The 21,393-nt window shown below is 56.0% G+C and overlaps 1 protein-coding gene across 6 annotated transcripts in view; it reads right to left on the minus strand.

Annotated features, from left to right (window-relative positions):
- Positions 1-21,393, minus strand: part of Rbfox3 (RNA binding fox-1 homolog 3) — a 307,520-nt gene that overhangs the window by 19,017 nt on the left and 267,110 nt on the right. For all 6 annotated transcript variants that reach the window (XM_051159162.1, XM_051159168.1, XM_051159163.1 and 3 more), the window contains one exon: positions 1,365-1,619. In XM_051159162.1, the coding sequence (XP_051015119.1) occupies positions 1,365-1,586 (222 nt within the window). In that variant the 5' untranslated portion in view covers positions 1,587-1,619. The remainder of the gene's footprint in view (positions 1-1,364; positions 1,620-21,393) is intronic.

A 21,393-nucleotide genomic window follows, 5' to 3' on the forward strand; every position in this document is an offset into this window, starting at 1 on the left:
TCCCAACTCCCCCACTGCCATTTGTTCATAAGAGGTTTGGTCAAGCCGGGGGGGGGGGGGCTTGTCTGCTAATAACTATCAGAGAAGGGCCGGGGCCATATGGCTGTGACTTATTTCCGGTGAACGTCTTTAATTCTGGGGTCACCTCAGCCCATCCTGAGCATGTGGAGGCTGTGGACTTCGTGACTTGGAGCCAGACATCCAGGGGTTTAGCCTTTTTAGTCTGTGGCCCACAGCTGGAAGAGGAGATGGCTGCAACAGGGGGCTCAGAAGTCCTGCACTGGAATGTGGGTTCTGCTGGGTTTACAGAACCTCAGGCAGGTAGTACCGGTGTAGGGAGGAAGAGCATTGGCTGGGCATGGGATAAGGCCAGGCGCAGCCCAGGAAACGAGCGAGTGGGCAGACTCTCCGGAGAGGGTTTTGGGAGAGGGTGCCGGATGACCCTGCCCATGCAGAGGACCAGTATTTGGGTCTATGCAGCATCAGTGGAGCCAGGCTGGATGTGGGGGTAAGGCTAAGGGAGCACAGCTGGAGGGCCCCTGGGGAGACGCCAGGGTGGTGCCACTCTGCCTGGGGAGAGAAGAGCGAGCTGGCCTCCTGCCCAGGCCCTGCCAGCAGGCAGCCAGCCGCTGAGATGGAGCCAGCCGGGATGGGTGGATGAACCCAAAGCCAAAGCAAGGGAGGGGAAGGCCCACAGGGATGGGAAGAGGCAGAGGAGAGGCCTGAGCAGCTGGAGCAGCAGCCAGGGGCTGGATGGGGGCTTCAGGACAGAGCCCACCCAGGCGGCTCTGTTTTCCCACTCCTTTCTCCATGAGGGAATCAGAGAAGTGCAGCGCTCAGCACTTTCGCCCCGAGCTGCATTACAACCGCGTAATTGAAGCTATCTGATTGGAGGGCAGCCAAGCAGGTAGATTTACAAGTGATTAGAAATGATAGGAGGGCCTGCAACCCGAGACAGCTCCACAGCTGCCCACTGCCCACCGCCCACTCCTGCTTTCTCCTGAGACCTGAGGCAGCCCGGGCCTCTGGCTCTCATGTCCTATCCCCTCAACAGGACATCAGCAGCCACTGTCACACATCCCACCTCCCAGATGGGGTGAGGGAGGTCACTACCCTACTCTGTGGTCTCTTTGTGGTACATGCTCACTGCAGGAAACCTTCGTGTCGGAGGAGGAGCACCTGAAGACTGGGGCTGGAAGCAGGCTCACTGGGGTGAGGATCTCTGGGGGCAAATGCCCAGCAATGAAGCCTGGCCCTTCTTATGTACCTAGAGGTCCTTTCTAGAAAGTTCTGCACAGCCGGAATGTACTGGGGACACCCTGCCCCACAGTCCTGGTCTGGCCATTGTGGGCAGGGCCACTTACCGGCACTGTCTGGGTTCCAGCGATGGGCTGTGTGCTGGCCTCAGTGCCCGGCTGTTCAGGGTGCGTCTGTGCTGGTGTGTAGAGGGTCATGCCGTGCTCTGGGGGGACAGGGGTCTGGCCGGAGTAGTCTTGTGTGGGGTGTGGCGGAGGCGGGGCATATTCGGCTGGGATTCCATTCTGAGGCGGAGGGGGGTACTGGGCAGGGGGGTAGGGCTGGGCCATCGCTTCAGGTGGAGCCGTGGCGTCCTGATTGCCCTGTAGGTGGAGAGAGCAAAGCCCTGGTTAGAACTCCTGTCTCAACTCAGGCTCTGTGGTTTACACACACTACTTCCTGTGGCATCTCCCAGGATCCTCAGGATGGGGCTCCCTGTGCCAGGGTAGAGGTGCCGGGAGCCCCGGGTCTGAAGTGGTCACTTGTCAGACATGAGCACGCAACTTCAAAGTTCCATTTCCTCACCTAGATTGATAAAGCCAATCATCTTCTATCAAGACCGTTGCAGGCTCAAGTGTAGCTGTAGGAACCAATGTGGTTTCCTCTTTCTGCCCTGTCCACCTGGTGTCCCCTAACAATAACACCCCCTTGAAAACCAGCATTCCCTGGATATGGATCACCATCTATTTATTCATGGAGCATCCTGTTCCGTTGCCAGCAGGCCTCTTCCCCACGGCCAGCCCACCTGCACTCCTTCCAAAGTGCTCCAAACCTTAGTTTCCCTCTAGAAGGTTCACCTCGATCGAACAGGACCAGAACCGTGCCCGCCCCCCGCCCCTTCTGTGACAGCATCACGACAGCCAGAAGGTCTCTGAGATCCCCGTAAAACTCCTTCCTGCCCGCTCCCCGACTCCCCCCACCCCGCTCCGACATGAGCAGTGGTGAGCACCCCTCATTGCTGACCCCTACCCCCAGTGGGGCCTCTGCAGTGACTCTCAGAGCTGGTCCCTGGGTCTCCCAGTGCCAGCACTAGCAGGGAGCCTGAAAGCTGAGGATGCAGGTCTGGGCCCCACCCCGTGCCTCTTGGGTACTTGTGAGGAAAACTCATTACAGGCAGACGGGAGGCACAGATCAGGGAGGAGCCCTTCCTTGAACTGGGAGGCTTCTGTCCTGCACAGCCAGCTGCAGGCAAGAAGAGACAGGTGCACGTTCTCTGTCCCCTGAGGCAGACACTTCTGAGGCATAGTCCCCTCTGGGTAGGTACTCTTTTAGTTTTGTCTGGCCACAGAGGCCCATCACCTGGGAGGACAGGTAGTGTCTCCCACTGTAGCCAACCCCCAAAGGGACATCAGCGAGAATTTACGTCCTTGTTGAGTGACTCTGATGAGAATGGTGGAAGGACAGGGGCAGCCACCTTCCACACATGTCTCTTCAACACGGACTCCTCTGTGGCGTGCAGTACCAGACACTTCATTAGTGAGAACCTACTTAAGTGAGGTGGTGTGTGTGTGTGTGTGTGTGTGTGTGTGTGTGTGTGTGTGTGTGTGTGTGTGTGTGTGTGTGTGTGAGGACTTGCACAACTCTGTTTCCTGTTTCCAACCCTCTGCCAAGTTGCACTACAGACCTCTCAGCCTTGCTGTGTCCACCTCAACCTTGAGGTGGCAGGCAAAGTTTCAGCCAGTGGGGTCCTCCCAAGCATCCTCTCTTCCACAGAGCTGAGCCTCAGTGTCCCACCCTCCCTGGCAGGAGCGCCTCTTTGTCAGAGTACACGCTGGCCTTGTTCTCATTTATTCCCTGGTAGCTGCTTTTTCAGCATCTGGGGCGTGTCCGGCCCATGCTAAGGCTGGTTACCTTGGGGAGCAAGAATAGGCTTGCTTCACAAGGCTTGAGGAAGGCCACAGCTGTCCAGATGCTGGGTCTGAAGGAAGGCGTATGCATGCCTCACATTGCTGCCCCCTCCCCGCCACCCCTTCTTATTCTCAGATTTGGACACAGCAAATCCCCCTTGCTGGGGATGCCCATGTCCTTGCTGCACAGTAGCTAAGTCTAGAAGCCCTGGGACCCACGGATACCAGACACGCTGGTGATCGGAACGGGCAAGTGGCTCATGGATGGATGTGTTGGAGGGCTGGGGAGAGGTGGGTGTGCCACACAAAGGTTGGGAGCATACAGCACTCAGGGTGACCAAGGGAGAAAAAGCAGAAAACAAACAAACAAAACCAAACAAAACAGGAGGCCCAAGGGTGTAGAAGGAGAAGGGGAGGAAGAGATGGGGGGAGGGAGAGAGGGAGGGGCCTGTCAGTGGCCTGGCAGACGCCAGAGAGATCAGTTCCCCTGTAAATATTTGATGAGAACTTTCACTAACTGACACAGCTTCACAGCTCTTCTCTCCACTCCCCCTGGCTGCCTTTGCCTGGGAGTCACCTCAGCTGCCTGGGCTGGAGCCCTGACTTGGGCATCTTTTTAAAGCCCTTGAGCGATAAGACTATGTGGCTGGGCCTGAGGGCCACTTGGGACCGCAGCCTTCCTCCGCATGAGGAGGTGGACATGTGCAGCAGGGAGGGCTCACCCAGGACCACCCATTTACTCCATGGCCTCTGGTCCAGGGTACCATACTGGCCATCTGCAGATGCTAAGACCTTATGCTCAGAGGTGACCAGAGCCCACTTGGTGGCTTAGAGGTTCAGTTATGTCATCACTGAATGTCCCAGGATCTCAACTCTGCTATTGGCATCTTCTCAAGGGTCTTTCCTCCTGGGACAAACCACCGTTCTCCATGGAGGGCAGTGACCTGTCGTCTCTACCTCAGTCTGCTCAGCTGTGAAGTTGGAAACAGCTGTCTCCCGTGTGTGTGGATCTGATGAGGCCTTGCGCATAAGTCCACATCCGCCTCACATGGCTGTATAGTTTGGTTTCCTAGTCACGCCCCACAGGGTCTGCTCCTCTGGAGGCCTTCCTGTTCCGGGACACACGTCCTTCTCCCTTCCCCTGAGAATCAAGCGCTCAGCCTGAACCCAAGGGTTCAGGTCACAGAGACTATTCTACTAATTCACAGCCCATAGTCCCCCAGCAAACTTAACTCTAGAATCCAACCACTTAGGCCACGCCAGTGTTTGGGTTCTGCCTTCTCCCCCTGACTTCCTGCTTCTGTCCCCTGTGGAGTAAAACCCCATATCCTCACAGCACCCTGATTCCTGCCCATGGCCTTTGCCTCCTGTGTCTCTGGCTTGCTTTGCTCCAATGTCCCTGCTGCTCCCTGTCCATCTAGTTCCTAGCCCATCATTTGCACTGTTTCTTCTGCAGGATGCTCTTTCCTCAGACCCCAGGGTGCTCTCTTGTTCTCAATACTGGATCCTCAGCGAGGCCTTTGCAAGTCAGGGTCCCTGCCTCGCCAATCACCATTCTTTGGCCCACATTCTCCTGTCTTTGAGCCTGCACCCAGGTGTCTGCCCTGCTGCGCTGACCCTCCAGTGTCATGTGCCACGCAAGGAGACTGTGACAAGGAGGGGCCGATGAAGAAAGAACAGATGTGTAAGTGGATGAAAAGGGATGTTTGTGGCAGGGCGTGGTGGCGCACGCCTTTAATCCCAGCACTCGGGAGGCAGAGGCAGGCGATCGCTGTGAGTTCGAGGCCAGCCTGGTCTACAAAGTGAGTCCAGGACAGCCAAGGCTACACAGAGAAACCCTGTGTAAAAAAAAGAAAGGGGGTGTTTCTGTAGACACAGTAATTCACTGACTTAGTCCTGTGAAGCTCTCTACAGGTCAGAGAGATCTAGCTTAGAAGCTTTTCCCAGCACCTTTGGGACTCATATTTTGGGGGGCTTCATTGGAAGCTCCCACTCCTGCTTTGTGGCATCAGGCAGCCCACTACCTGTCTCCCCGACAGCAGGTACCACGGCCGCCACTTTCACAGAGGGATAAAAGTGCACGAGGAGAGAGGACAGGTGAGGCGCAGAGTAGGGACTGCGTCAGAGACCTGTCATCCATATGGCTTCTGAAGACTGGATGGGAGGCTGGGAGGAGTCTGTAGGTGGAGTGGGGTAGCCTGCTGTGGTGGACCCAACTCGGTCCAGCCAGCTGGGAGAATCTCGAACGGCTCCAGGTGAGCAAGCTCACCTTGCTGGCTGAAAACTGGCCACATCACAGGACTCTCAAGGGAGTCCCAGGAGAGAGGGTGTCCCAGGTCAGGCTTTCATCAGCACCTTGGGATTGGCTCCCTCAGCTCACCTCGCAGGCACCACACAGAGCTGGGGCCGATAAGTGATACCAACTATGGCGATTACAATACCTGGACCTGATGGTGTATTTTTAAATTATTGATAAAAAAATTATTATGCGTGTGTGTGTGTGTGTGTGCATTAAGTGCATGTGGGTGTACACGCCACAGCTTGTGTGTGAGGGCAATCTGTTCTCTCTTTTCACTTTGATGTGGATACAGGGATGGAACTCAGGTCGATAGGCAATCACACCAAGGGCTTTTCTCTCTGAGCCCTCTTGTCCACCTTCAATGTTTTGAAATGGTTTGACCCCAGCAGCGTTTGTGGGGGTCCTCCGTAAAGCCAGGGGCTGAGATGACTACATGCCGTCGACGGGGGGTCTCTGGTCCAGGGGTATACTGTGCCAGACACTATGATGATGGCTGGATGGTGGGGGGGAGGTGTCTCCAGGGAGCCTGCTCCATCCCTGGCAGGAAGGGCTCACTCAGGGCCATGTGCAGAAGGCTGGGGCTGGCTTCAGTGTGGGAAAGGAGCAGAGGGTTGCGCTGTAGCTATGAGATGTGGCTCCCTGGGCTGCCTAGGCCAACTCTGACGTTTTTTTCTGCCTTGTGCTCAGAAAGGCTGGCAGGTACGGGAGGACCCACTTGTCCTCTGATTTCCAGGTGGCTGGGGTGGTAGGGCAGCATGTCTGGGCGGAGCACTCTCTCCCTGGCTTCCTCTGGGAAGCTGTCTTGGGCTGGCTCTGTGGCTGATGAAGGACCTGGCTGGCCTCCTCTCATGAGGAGTCACCGGCTCTAATCATTGTTTCTTCCTCTTGCTACTAATCCTAGGCCCCTGCACTGTCCCTGGAGGTCCCTCTACTTGCTCCCTAGACTCACCAGGGAGTGGGTGGGCCCACCTGCATCTCTTGGGTCCTAGTGACACAATGGAATAAGAAGGCGCCCCCCCCCCCCCCCTTGCTTTGAGGTGGCCAGGCCCTGTGGCTAACTGCTAACCCTGGAAGCCTGGCCTGGGCATTTACATGTGGATGGCTGTGCCTTTGAATCAGGACTCCAAGCACTGGCCCATCACATTCATGGCTGAGTGAGCCTGGGTGTGGCCTTAACCTTTTGTTGGTCCCCAGCTGTAGAATGACTTGTCCTCCATAAAGCCAGAGTGGCAAGGCCCTTTCATCTGCAGGGGCTGTAGCTCAGGAGGCCTGTGGGTCTCTGTTTGCATTGCTGGCCCAGCTTCCTCAGTGTGTGTCCTGCAGTCTGCATGTGGGGTGCCAGGAGAGGGAAGGTGCTTGGGTGTAGGCTGATGGAGCAGACAGAAAGTTGGAGGTCTGACAGTGGCTGGAGCTGCTCCCCGAACAGCCTGGCCACTTGCCCTCTGCAGTCCACTCCTGGCTCTCTCTGCTCCCAGGCCCTCCAGGACAATTAAGATAATTGCTCTCAGACTCCTCACCCCTGGAGAGAGGGTGCAGCCTGCCCAAGGTCCACTGGCCATGCTGTTTGGGGGTAGGGAGTAGGCACTGGGCCCTTTCTCCCCACTCCTGGGCAAAGCCTGCTCTAGGCAGTAGTGAGGAAGGCAGCACTGGGGAGCCACAGCCTCATCACCAAACTGCTACACAGGCCATTGTCCTGTGTTACCCATGGCCCCTGAGGTGGGTCCCCACAGCTATGTCTGTGCCTGCGTCAGTATGGACCCCCACATCCAGCACTGCTCATCTAATCTTTGGGGTGCCTTGAAGGAGTGAACACTGGGGCAGGAGGCTTTGTGGTCGGGGAGCAAAGGTGCTCCCCATCCCAGCCCCTCCCTGCCACGCTGGCCGTGGAAATGGGGTCAGGCATATCTGACAGTCTGAGGAGAGGAGGGGTTGGGTCCTGGGACCTGGGTCCCATGAGAGGAACCAGCAAGATGTCAACTCTGCAAACCCCAAGAAAGAGGCCAGGGCAGAGCAGTCTCCCCGAGGGCAGGTACTGCCGGATGCATGGCGGGAACAGTGGAAGAGCAGAGATGGAGGTGCCTGCTCCGAACTTCCCTGACCTGCCTAAACCTTTGCAGAATTCAGGCTCTGTGAGGCAGGCTGGCTGGGCTCCGGAGGCTAACCCCCAGCAGGCGGGTGTCTGGGTTCTACGCACCAGTCTGTGCAATTCAGTCAGGTGACCCTTCAGCTTGGCTGGCTTGGGATGACCCAGGCGACACACCTCTGGTCTCCTCTGTGAGGGTGTTTCCAGGGATACTAACTGAGCACGGGAGACCCACCCTGAATGCGGGTGACACCAAACTCTTAGGCCGGGGTCCTGAACTCAATCAAAAAGAAGAAGCGGGCGGAGCCCTAGCATCCATCCCACTCTGCTTCCCGGCTGTGGATGCAATGTGACCAATGGCCTCATGCTCCCGCCTCCACGCCCCACCCCCACGAGCTATGCCCTCAATCAGTGAACCAAATAAACTTTTCTATCCTTAGGTTGATTTTTTTTTTGGGGGGGGGGAAGTATTTTGTCACAGTAACAGGAAAAAATTACTACCAGTGACTTCTGCTTCCTGCTCTCCCGCCTGACCCAGCCCCACCCAAAGGGTGTACTCATGTGGCGCTGGGCCCCTCTCTCTGGACACCAGGCATTTCTGCACCATTGTCTCTGGCTGCAGTTGAGCAAACTAAATATTCCTTACATTACTAAACCTTTAGATAGAAGGTGACATCAAGAGACCTTAGCCTAGCCTGTTACTACCAGTGAGGAGGCTCTTTTTGTCACACCATGCAAACAGCTGAAATCTTTTTCCTGGAAACCTGTGCCAGACATCGGGTCTATGCATAGGCCACAGGTTTGTCCTCTGCAGGCCAACCCTCTGATGAGCAGAAGAGTCTAATACAGCATTAACAAGCTTAGTTGGTTCCTTGCGCAGACCTGAAGTTGAACATCGCCCCCTAGCGCCCAGGTGGAGAATTGACGGTAAATGGAACCTGTCAGACCAGCATCTAGCCCAGATTCCGAATCCACACCTAGCATCTCTGGAGCGTGGTGGTAGTGCCTACACCGAGGCACTGACTCTGGGTTGAGAGCCATTTCTGTTCTTGATGCCCACCCATAGGAAAGGAGGCTCACAGGTGTACTCATGTGTACTCAGCAATCCTGGTTAAGTACCTTTGGGGGGCTGCTGGAGGGCAGTCATGTGTCAGGAAACAAGAGGGAAACAGATGCCTAGAGAGGCCAGGGGGCGGAAGGAGGGGGTAGGACAAAGCAGGACCCAGAGAGCCTTGGGGGTGGCGTCTTCTTTCTGTTCCTTCTCCCAACGTGCATGTTACAGGGCAGTATAATTATAGGGACAAAGAAAAGGTTGTCTAAGAGGAATGAATTTGCTGATGTCCAGGGAAGGTGCCTGGCAGCCACTGGCCACCGTCCTCAGTGAGTGAGGTCTGCCTGTGTTCCTGCCGCCACTCAGCTGGGTTGGCCGCGGCTCTGGAGAAGCTACGTGGCCACAGGGCTCCAGGCAGGATCAGCAAGATGGGTTGGAAGCGCTCACTCAAGCCAGCGGACTTGAGTCCTCCAGTTCCAGGGTCTTTGAGCAGAAAAGGGTCTGAGCTCACTGTTGCTGAGTGTGGCAGGGGCAGCATCCTTTGAGGATGTACCAACCAGACAGTGAGCGAGTGGTGGCGTGAAACTGCTCACCAACTTCGTTCTACATTCCCAGTTGGTGCCAGGTGTCAGGTGCCTGGAAGACAGCAGTAAGCTGAGGTTTGTCCTCAGGCAGTGGTGACTCGGGCATACGCCCAAGAGCCGTGAAGTAAGTAGAGCCGGACCTCCCAGCTATGGGGCTGACCAGTAACCTCTGTTCTGGGCCAGAGGGTGGAGGAGGTGGTGGCCCGGCACACTGCCCATTTCTTTGGCACCAGCAATGATGCTGCCCCGGGGGCTGACCACTCCCAAGACCAGGGAGGAAAGAACCTGGGGATGCTGTGCCCGGGCTCCATTATGCCCAGCGCAATGCGAGCAGCACAAACTGGTCTTTGTCTGGTTCCCCCAAGCCTGGATATCCCCCAGCACTTCACAGGAACCGCCTGAGGATGCTCTGCAAGAGGGACCGCTGCCCTCTGCCTGGTGGCTCCTGGGTCAGCAATGCGATTCGCTCAGCCATGTGTCAATCTTGCTATTGCCTACTCCAGCCCAGGCTGTTGACACCAAACCCACCACAGGGCAGAACCGAGCCCCTCTGGGCGGTCCTGAGTGCTTTAGTTTTTGTTGTTGTCGTTTTAAGAAAAGGGTTTCACTCTGTAACCCACTCACTATGTAGGCCTGCTTCCCTGAGCAGGCTGGGCACTCTGACTCAGCCCATGGGTTGGGTGGCCCCTCTAGCCCTGGCCTCCCTGCTGAGGTGGGGCCTGTTGAGAGCCTTTGTGCCCTGTCTAGTGTCCTTGTCTACACCGTGACACAGACACCTGTGTGGCAGCATGTTCTATGTGTGCCACCCATTTCATGGTCCTATGTCCATGCATGCTTTGTGCACAGTGTGTTCCATATGCATGTTCCATTGGCCTCAGTGCACTGCATGTTGTGTGGCTCCGTGAGTTCTACAAGTTCCATGGGCTGGTGTGTGTGCACCACATACTCTATGGGCTGTGTATGTGCACTGCATGCTCTGTGGGCTGTGTGTGTGTGTACCCCACACTCTATGGGCTGTGTGTGTGTGCCTCATGCTCTGTGGGCTGTGTGTGTGCACCCCATGCTCTGTGGGCTGTGTGTGTGCACCCCATGCTCTGTGGGCTGTGTGTGTGTGTACCCCATGCTCTGTGGGCTGTGTGTGTGTATACTGCATGCTCTGTGGGCTATGTGTGTGTGTACCCCATGCTCTGTGGGCTGTGTGTGTGTGTGTACCCCATGCGCTGTGGGCTTTGTGTGTGTACCCGCTTTTACCCCATGCTCTGTGGGCTGTGACTGTGCACTCCATGCTGTGTGGGCTGTGTGTGTGTACCCCATGCTCTGTGGGCTTTGTGTGTGTACCCCATGCTCTGTGGGCTATGTGTGTGCACCCCATGCTCTGTGGGCTGTGTGTGTGTACCCCATGCTCTGTGGGCTGTGAGTGTGCACTCCATGCTGTGTGGGCTGTGTGTGTGTAACCCATGCTGTGTGTGTGTGTACCCCATGCGCTGTGGGCTTTGTGTGTGTACCCCATGCTCTGTGGGCTGTGTGTGTGCACCCCATGCTCTGTAGGCTGTGTGTGTGTACCCCATGCTCTGTGGGCTTTGTGTGTGTACCCCATGCTCTGTGGGCTGTGAGTGTGCACTCCATGCTGTGTAGGCTGTGTGTGTGTACCACACACTCTGTGGGCTGTGTGTGGGCTTTGTGTGTTCTACACTGTGTTTCCTGTATACTCCACATTCTCTAGGCTGAGTGTGCACTGCACGTGTCAAGACTCTGCCCTGTGTGCTCCCTGGGCTAAGTGTGGACTGTCTTTCTTCTGGGCTGCATGAGCTCTGTATGTTCTGTGGGCATGTGTACTCCAGGACACAGAACTCAGGTCTGCACTGTTTGGGAAATGCCCTGTTTCCATTGTCACTGGCTGTATCTTGCCCATGAGCGTGACCACAAGCACTGATGGTGAGAGTGACCTGAGACCTCAGGGCCTTCCCATCATGCCGTAGTCGCCGCAGCTCCTACCATCTTCACATTCACTGAGCTGTAAGCCCAGAGTGCGCCCCCCCACCATCCTGACATCTCCTAAATTGGACCAGAAGCCACAGTCCTGCCTCAGTGTCCCACAGACTTGCTTTCTCTCTTCTAACTGTATTTCATTCTAATTCTTTCTCTTCATAATCTCATGACTTTTATTCTGTGATTTAAGGCCATTTCTAGAGAGGGCTGGCATGCTTCATCAGGGGCCAAGGGGGTTCCAGGCACAAGACGGAGCCCCTTGCCCAGCTACTGACAGATGCCCAGGACGAAGGCTACCTCCAGAAGAAGCCTACCCCAATACAGACAGCATCTCAGCCCAGCCCCTTTCTGTTCAGGGCTGGCACAGATCTCAGCTGAAAAGCCCTAGGCCGAGGGAAGGATTTTCGCACGATTAGGCGGTAATTCCTTCCAAGCTCACGGCATACCAATCACACAGAACGCAGCACCATAAATCCCCTCTCCGCCAGCCTCACTGTCTTGCCTGGGGAAATGAGCCAGGAGCCAGCAGCCATCCCGCTATGGTTCTGGGAAAGCAGTAGCTGGGGCATGTGGAGACAGCGTTTACCCTTGACTGCCAACCAAGCCAACGAGGATAACTGCGCCCCTCCTATGGGGCCCTGTAGAGTGTGAGGCTGCTGGGCTGGGTTGAGTACTGAGGCTGGGATCTCAGTGGGCAGACAGTGGGTGAGCAAGTGCTGTGCTTAGAGTCGGTGAGGGAACCCAGCGAACCGGGCCAGTCCCTAGCCTGAGACGCAGACACCCATATTCCTTTCCTGCATGTCTCCCAATGGTACTGCAGTCTGACCTACAGCTCTCTGTGTGGAAGCCTACAGGTACTGCCGCAGGACCGGGTGCCAGACACTGGGCAGCTTCTCTCCGGGGACAGGCAAGAAATGGCGTCTGTGGCTGGTCTGACAGGCAAAACTGCCGGGGATGCTGGAGCTAGAGGACACAGAATTGGGGGTGGGGGAGGACTGGGGCCTTCCTTCCTGTCCCCCAAGAGAGCACTAGGAGGTGGCCGCCCACTCACCTCCAGGAAGTACCAGACATAATCACCACCCACTGGCTTTCCCTCTGGATGGGCAACCGAGGAGAAGGAAGAGGAGGGGGTAGGTGACAGGGAAGGTCGCACGCAGGCTGGTTACAGGGCGCTCCTGACTCCAGGCAGTAAGAGAGGACCTGGGGGCGGGGGAGCAGATTCCGTTTCCCAGGCCCGGTGCCCTGTTCACCATGGTGAGTCAGAGTGCTGGTCCCACAGGAGCTCCGTGCCACTAACTTCCCCCATCATTGCTCAAGATGGGGCTTTGTTCCACATCCGTGTGGAGGTTCAGTGATGCTCCACTCTGGCCCGAGTCACGTGACCACATGGTGAAGTAGCCAAGGCTAGTGCCTGGGACCCAAAGGCTGTGCTGTACCCCACAGGGCTCCTTTCGATGGCCTAGGACATGACAGCCGCCAAGGGAAGCCGAGCCCTGCCCGTGCCCAGAGTGGAGGAGGGCCAAGGTTCGGAGACACCTGTGGCCTGCCAAGGCCTGGGGCTGGTGAAGGGAGCCAGAGGAATATGCCGGCATACGGGAGGCAGAAGGATGAGAAGCCAGAAGTTCTCTGTGCCCATCGCTGCGGCTCCCTGACCCCAGCTGCACCTCAGCTCCCTCAGCCAAGGTTGGCTTGCCAAAGCCCACCCTGTCATGGTGAAGAGTGACATCCAGCACTGTGTCCTAGGTAGGCAAGACTGTCGGGGATTCTCTGCTGAGGTCCCAGGGGCCCTCCAGTCCTCCCCTAGATTCTGGAGGCCACCCAGCACCTCCTGCAGGAAGCCCTCCAGGCTTTCCCTCCACACTGCCATCTCCACTTTGCCTGTTTGCCTCCTTGCTCCAGGCTTAGCAGGAAGGTGCCAACAAGTGAAAACACTGGTAGACCGGACAGTGGGGGAGGGGGGCTTGCGGGGGGGTGCGAAGCCAAACGCAGGTTGAGGGGTGACAAAAATATCATTGAGCCAAAGCTCCTCCTTGGAGGGGCACATTAGAGGACAAAGCAAAGGGTCGGCTGTTGAGAGGGTGCACTCCAGGTGAAAGGGACAGAGACCCACCCGCCCCTGGGTCATGTCCTCCCATGGTCCCCAGGCAGCATCCCAGGACACAAGCCCTCTTCCAGGCACAGAGGCACCTCATAGCTATGTTCCTGCACACCCATTAGAGAATATTAGCATTATTAATCACCCATGGTCTTCACCTAGCAAATAGAGCAAACATTAAGCCTGGAGTCCAGGATGTGACGTTGGTCGGCAGGGTGGTGGCAGTATGGGGTACCGGCAGAAAGCAGAACAAGCAAGGCTTTCCTAGGAAGCGGGCCCCAGGTCCCTCCCACGATGCCCTCGGGCTCCCAGCAACCCCCTCCCTCCTAGCTACTGTGAGCTCTGGAAGGACACTGAAACAACAATTTGCAAAAATGTAATTAGGAAGGGAAATTTCCTAGTGACAAAAATTATGTAATGCATCCCACAGCCAAACACCCACCTGCTGTATTTTGGTTTGAGAAGTTAGGGTCTGTGTGTCCTTCAGCATAACTCCCCCCCTGGGCTCTTCTTTCCTAGGTGAGCAGGAGTCGGGGTTTGGGGCAGGGTCTTGGGGAGGAGAGTGGGGGAGGGGGCACTTCTGTACTGGGAAATGTTTATGCATTTTAGCCATACGCCAGGGACACTGTTGGGACAGAGGCAGTTCTGCCTTATGTGACAACTCACATTCTGTTCTCCAAAATGTGGCCTGAAGATCAGTTGCACCCCTTGACAGGAACCCCAGGAAATGCACATGTGTTAGACCTCAGGGAGACCCATGACGACAGCCCTACTGCCGTGCTCACAAGCCACACCCGCCCGAGGTAAGGCCTGGACCTAGGACCCCTGGCCTAGCTGAGGCCACTCTGGTGCTGAGCTGACAGCTGTGTGGCAGAGAGGAACTTCCATGTGGTGCTGAAGTGGAGCAGGGGGACATGCCCCTGCCTCAGCTTGAGGGAATGTTTGTCTCGGAATACCAGGCGACAGTGACCATGGAGTGGATGCCAGTGTTCTCGGAGCAGAGTGTAGCCTCCACAAAGGCTCAGAGAAAAGCAGGGCCTGCTTTTTAGTCCATTGGGCAGCCCCAGGTCTTCCCCCGGCCCTCGCCCTGCCACCCCCCCCCCCACTCTGAGGCAGCACTGTGGGTTGTGACAGGAAGTTGATCCCCACTGATCCTGTGGACAGCGAGGATCTGGGTGGGGAGATGACTCATGAATGAGTGGCCTCCTGGTCTAGCACTCGGATCCCCAGAGCAGAACCGACTCCTCCTCCGCGTGTCCTTGCTCTGAACACATCTGTTCAGCTCATGCATGCTGGGGACACTGAGGCAGTATGTGGTCACCAGCATCATTCAGCTTGGGACAAGGAGGGGACCTGTAGGGAGGAGCCAGGGCCATCTTAGGTGCTCCCTGGCCATAGCTGCCTGCTGATGGTGGGACACCCTGCTTTTAGTCTCATGGCTGGGGGTTTACTTATAGAGGCAGAGGGTGTCAGTCTGCAGATTACCAGTGGGCCTGAGCCCCTCCCACAAACAAGGCGGGGCTTCCTGTAGGAGTCTGGGCAGAAGGCTTTTTCTAGGTACTCTCCAAGGCAGCAGGAACCTGGGGGACATGCCAGGGTCACTGCCCCTTCTCAGCCCCACCCCGGTGCTCAGTAGGGCTGTCCCTGCCACTTTCCTTAGTTGTTGGGAAATTATCCTTGCATACCTACCTCTGCCCTCCCACTCTCACAGCCAATGCTCTTCTCTCCACGACCAAGGCAGAAGTCAAGGATATTATATATAGCTAGAGATGCTGGGGAGGGGGTGTGCAGGCTCAGAGTCCACCCCCCCCCCAGAGGGATGGTATCACGACCGGCTCAGAGCTGGCAGCTTTGGGACAGGGTTAGGCTTCTGAGCCTGGTGTTAAACCAGTCCCTCTGTGGTCTGTGCCCCTGTGCCCCTGCTTTGAATGGCTACCAGCCGAACTGGAGACTGTCTGTCTTCTCTGCCTTCTGCAAACCCAGATGCGTTACAATAAGCAGCCTGTTCCCTGGGATCTGCCTGCTGCGGGTTTCTGCGCCCCAGAGCTGACTGAGTCTTTGCCCGTCTTGATCTCCTCAGTGTGGGCCTGGCAGTTCCTGCAGCATATGGGCAGTTGGCATTGCCACCCTCCACGGGCTCCGCGCGGATGTTTGCAGCTGAGAGCCGTCTAGGCACAGTAGGAGTGTCACAGGAGTCAGTCCAACCCAGGCTGGACTGCAAGATGGGACTAGAAGCCAGTCATGATGACTTGGGCTGGGTGGGCAGTGGCTGGTACATGAGAGGACAGAGGACAGGGTCCGCTGAAGGCAGGAATAGGCCCCAGGCTGAGAAGACATAAACCTCACTAGGCAAGGGAGGGGCCATGTCTGCTGACGACATGGAGATATTTTATGACTTGAACTTCCCAGGCACTCAAGACCTGACCCATCCTGTCCAAGCTCTGTTCAAAAGGGGTTTGGTGTGTGTTATGTGTGTGTGTGTCAGGGGTGGGGGCAGCCTGGCTGGGTGAAAGGGGACAAGAAGGTACCAGAAAAACACTGGGACCCTGCCCCACCTCCCATGGGGCAGTGCTCTATGCCAGGGACCCCACATGTGCTGCAAGGATAGCCAACCCCATGTCTGTAACCTCCGACAGTCCCCAAGCAGGCAGGTGGAACAGAGACCCTGGGGAGCTGGGAGCTGGCTACGTCAGCTCTCATCCAGAGCAGCTCTGTCCCTGTGAATTGGGCCAGTGATTCCCAGGAGACAGGAGGCAAGAGACAGCTGCCATAGGGGAGGCCTGTGTCTTCCCAGCCTGGAGTCCAGTAGATGCGCCTCCGTGAGGGCCCACTCTGAGTCTACAATGCCCCTCCCTCGCCTACGAGCTGAGGGCTTATGGTGTTAAGTGGTGGAAGGCGGGGCCTGTGAGAGGAAGGCATGGGGGTAAGGGGGGGCTTATTTCCTCTCTCTTTGGTACCTGGAAGCCATAAGGTGAGCAGCTCTGCCCTGACACCCACTCCCCACCATGATTTTCTGTCTCATTATAGGCTCCCCAAACAACCCCTGAAGCTACACGCCAAAATAAACATTTTCCCCTTCAAAGTTATTTGTCTCAGGTTTTTTGTCACACTGACAGAAAACTGACTAACACACACACACACACACACACACACACACACACACACACACGCACGCACTGCTAAATAAGACCGCTTTCCTGAAGACTCAGGTGTGGCCCACTCAGCCATGTGCCTCCAAGCTTTGCAATGCCAGACGTCCCTGGTGTAACAGGGACCTGGAGCCTCGTTCTGGCCCCTCCCCCCCGAGAGGTGTCTGTGCCCTGAACCCCAGGGAGAGCCCACACAAGGCTCCATGTTAGACAAACACCTGGGCTCACACTGCACACTCCCTGAGTCTCCGGGGAGGTATGAGGGTGGGACAATCACCTCCCAAAATTGCATGCACGCACACACGCATATATGCAGGCAGAGACACATGCAAGCCTCCTTGGCTGAACACAACTTTAGTGCACCTGCACACAGGCTGTGTGCCACACGCCACCTTCCTGCTGGGCACACCTGCCCTTCTAGGTCACAGCAGGCTAGACACCACCTTTCTTCATAGCCGAGACGCAGGCATCTGGGGCCCCCAGCACAAGAGGCATGGAAGGAAGCGAAGATTCCTTTCCCGTAGGCGCCTGGCGCTTGGAAGAGGCGAGCACGGGTCTAATCTTGAGCTGATTAAATGTCCCTCATTAATGAGTTTCTTTAATTAATGAAGTTTTGGAGCTTGCACCACTTGCTTTATCCCAGGCACACTGCCTCCTCAGCACAAAGCAGGGCCATTTCCTCCTGGGTAATTGAGGGAGCCTCGGCCGTTCTTGCCGACGCTGCACTTTGCTGACTGTGCCTGTCAACCAGGGGCTGACAACTCCATTTTTAAACATTTTCTCTCCAGAAGCCATGCACACATGTGTGGTGGCATACACTGATGGGAGCACACCCTAGACACCCTCCTACATGCCCTGCCTCAGTCACACGCCACGCACATGCGTGTTCATGCTCAAGAGCAGGTCTGTTTTGCTGCAGCATGCGAGGCCCATACCAAGAGCCTGTCTTTTCACGGTGAGCAGGACCCAGCTCACCCGACACAGGCATAGGCCTCTCTGCTGTACCAACAAGTGTTAGCAAGAGGCTTACGCACCTGTGTCACACTCACAAGGTACACGCATCTACACACATATAGTCTCTATGTACACTGACTCCTGAGCACAGGTGCATGCACCATGGCACAAACACATATGTGTACTGGTCAGCCTCTTTCTTGAACTCATTAACATTCTCACTATGTCACCCCAACTTGGACATCCCACTGCGGCCACATATGTATGCTCACCCGACGCCTCACAGACATGCTTATACCAGCTCACACCCAGTCCCACACTACAACACACACTAACAGTCTCAGGTGGGTACACTTCAGTCATAGTCCATATTCAATTTCCCAGGGCAGTTCAGGGCACTACACCCTGTGATGTCCTGACCCGGATACACTACATTGCCTCAAGCCAGCAACCACAAGTTACTGACACTAGCAAGCAGCAGCGTCCCTGTAGGAACACAGCTTCCTGTGACCCCAACATTCAGGTGATTGGGACCCCAAATGACCCTGCTTGATGGTTCCTCATCTTGAGTGGGTGCCATCCTGCTGTGATTGGGCATCCACTCTGAGCTCCAGGGCCTGGAAGGATGTGTAGTCCCATTGGTTGGTCACAGGAGCTCTCAGTTGAAAGCCTGTGTCACAGCTGGGAGGCCAGGCGGGAAGACAAGCTGCTGCCCAGCTCTCCTGCAGGTGGGCACGCTGCAGCTCTGCACTGGGAATCAAATGGGCTAATTCTTTAGGACAGGAATGGGCTCGTCAGAGCAAGAAATGGAGTGTCCCCAGACAGGGGTGAATCAAGACTCAACACTAGGAGTTCACCATGAGCAGATGCAGCCTTCCGAGAGCATCTTTGTATGCGACGCGAGATGGGCAGCCAGCTTGTGGCTGTGCGGACCACTCACTGACTTTAACCAGCAAGGTGGGTCCCAGTGTCCCCACAGTCCACTGGGGAAACTGAGACCAAGAGCAGACATGCAGGTCTGAAAGTCCTGCCCCAAACCAGGTGGTGGGTGGCCCTGAGCTCAGCTTGGCCTGCTTCCCAGGCCTCACCCCTCATTTCAGACTGCTCCTGGTGGTACCCAGCAGCTCTGACTTGTCAGAGTTTCCCTGCCTTGCACCTTCACAGACCCCTCCCGACTCCTGAGTGCCACATGCAGCTTCCCAGTTGAGGAGGCAGCGTGTGAGGGTCGTGGGACTCACCCACAGCCATACAGATCAACAGGACCAGTAAGAGCCCACCTCTGTGTCATGACCCAGTGAACTCAGCAGGGACCCATGGCGTCCCCTCAGGGGACACTCACAATACATCACCCGAAGGGACCAGCCGCCCATCTATGTCTCCAGATGCAGCCCGGGGACCAGACACACAAGTGCTGAGTTACTGCTGCATGGGGTGAGCGCCTATGACATGCAGGCACTCTCATCAAGACTAGTTCAAAGCACACAGTAGTTCAGGCAACGTTGTAGTCTTTGCAGACAGGTAAACTGAGGCTCAAAGAGATAGACTAGACTTCATCCCACGGGCCTCCCCCCCCCACCCCCTCGGACCAACACTTGTTAAGTCTTGGGCTGTGGAACTCCAGGCTTCTGGAATATTCTTGAAAAGTAGCCATAGCCTGGCTGGGAGAAGGCCCAGATGGGAAAAAGCACAAGAATCTGGGTTTGGATTCCCCAAAACCCACATAGCAGTACATGCCTGTAACCACAGCACTGGGGAGCAGAGCATACAGGCGGACCCTGTGGCGGGAGGAGTGGGGGTGCGAGGCGTGCTACCCAGGCTTTCTAGCAGAAAAGCCAACTTCAGATTCAGCAAGGGGCTAATGGAGTGACAGAGTGACAGCTGGCATGCACAGGTGCCTGCATGAATGGGCACTTCTGCATGCATATGTACACATGTCTGCAATGCAGCACACACGCATATACCTGCATGTACACATGTTCATAGCCAAACTTCCTACAGAGTTGCACTGTGCTGTTGCTGTAAATGCCCTATCTTGCTGTTTGGCAGCGCAGAGCCTGCATTACTGTCATCACTCTCACCCAGGATTAATTTTTTCCCCCCAGCAGATATCACCTTGGGCCAAGGGAGCTGGATGCCATGCTGGTGCTCAGGCTGGTTCCGTAAAGGGCACCTGGCTATGACTGGCAAACGGTCCCTGTCAGAGTATGAAGGCCCTCCCTTCCTGGCAGTGACTCCTACAGCTAGGAACAGAGGCACCAAGGAACTTTGGATTGCATGGTCAACTTCTGGACACCAAATGCAATGGCTACTTTCTGTGGACAAAGCTTTGTACTAGAGGCAGGGCCCAGAGCCGCAGCAGAGGGAGGAGTGGCTGCAGGTAAGGAGGGATACACTGTGGGTCTCGGCAGCTATGGGTGCAGGCAGAAGTAAGGTCATGAGTCCGGGGTGTTGGTGCACCTGAGCATGCCAAAGTGGGGTACTACTCGGGGCCAATGGACAAGACTCAGGTTTTCTAGAATATGTCAGGAGAATGGGCCATTTTATTCCTTTAATATTCCTTAGAGTCAGTGGAAGCCAAACAAAGCAGGAAGTTGGGCCTGGAGGCTGACATGAGGGGAACTCAGCTGGGGACCAGATGAGGAACTGCATCTACTCTGGGACTCCCCTGGAGAAGAAAGAGGACCACAGAATGGTCAGAGGCAGAGCGCCTGCCTGGGGGTCTGCAGGGGTCTCTCCTAGGCAACTGACTCAGAAACTAACGACATCACAAGGAACCAGGGCGAGATTTCTGGATGTGTTGCTGTGGGTGACCAGACAGCAGGTGCCTGGACAGGGCGTTTTGATAGCCACAGCATATCTGGACACTGCAGGGGGCTTCGGTGAGCCAGTCTGGGCCCCCAGACCTTCAAGGGGGGAAAGTAGAGTGCTCACCTTGAGTGAGAGCCAAGGCTGTGGGCCACCTGGGGTTTCCCCGATGCCTCTGAGTCTGTGGGACCAAGGAAGCGAGCTTGAGCTGATCTCACCCTACGGTGCCTTTTGAAATATAATCTAGATCAAGAGAAATTAAACACTGCCGCTTTTAACTGGGGTCATGCTAAAAAACACACCTTCGCCGTAAATAAAAATACGATTTGCCACCTTGACATTTTCATTTAGCAACCCCCCCCCCCCATGTGTCTTATTTGTAATTATTCCCTTCCTTGCCTGGGCCAGCTTTGGGCCTTTCAGTATATCATCCATCCCCAGATGGGCAGTTGGCTCAGGAGCACACAGGGGCCAGCTGTGCAGAGAGGGCAGCCCTGTCCTCCAGAGAGGCGCATGGGGCTTAAATGTGGCTCATTATGATTGAGATTAAACTGAAAAATCAATTTTTAATTGAATGTATTCTTTGAACAGGCCCCGCTGCCCATCGCTGCACAGTAATGGAAGTTTCTACTCTGAGCAGCCCTGCCTTGCGTGACAGATCCCCCTCCCCCACCTCTGAGCCCAGCTGGTCTGGCTCACCTAGTAGAGCGCCGCCTCCTGGGCTGTAATGAAACTGCAGGTACTGGCGCCACTGGAGACCAGGCCCGGAGGATGGGTGGGCTGGGCTGGCCAATGGATGGCCTGACTTGGAAGGGTCAGAGGGGATTCCTCCACTCTGGGCAAGCCGACTTCCTAGACCTCTGCACATGTTCCCTTCTGTGTCCCACATTGTCCAGACTTTGGACTGAATGTTAATGAGGGGAGCCTGGGGGCAGTGTGGGGACACTGGAGGAAGAAGTGGCCTGATCCTTCTGCCCCACCCATTCAAGGTAAGTCACACTTACTTCCCAGGGCTGGATTCACAGCTAGAAGAACAAGATCCCTGACCTCTGTCTCTTATTTATTTTTGCGGGGTGGGGACTTGAACCCAGGGCTAGGCAAACACTCTGCCACCAAGACCAACCTTTGTCTTCTAATGGGAACAGCAGTCAAGAGAAGTGCAGTAGCCACCAGAATGTGAGTTCTGGGTCTGCACTGTCGACAGTTTCACCATTTGGGGTTGGCCAGCTCCACCACGCTCC

Source organism: Acomys russatus, chromosome 16, assembly GCF_903995435.1.
Source record: "Acomys russatus chromosome 16, mAcoRus1.1, whole genome shotgun sequence".
In the NCBI taxonomy this organism is placed as follows: domain Eukaryota; kingdom Metazoa; phylum Chordata; class Mammalia; order Rodentia; family Muridae; genus Acomys; species Acomys russatus.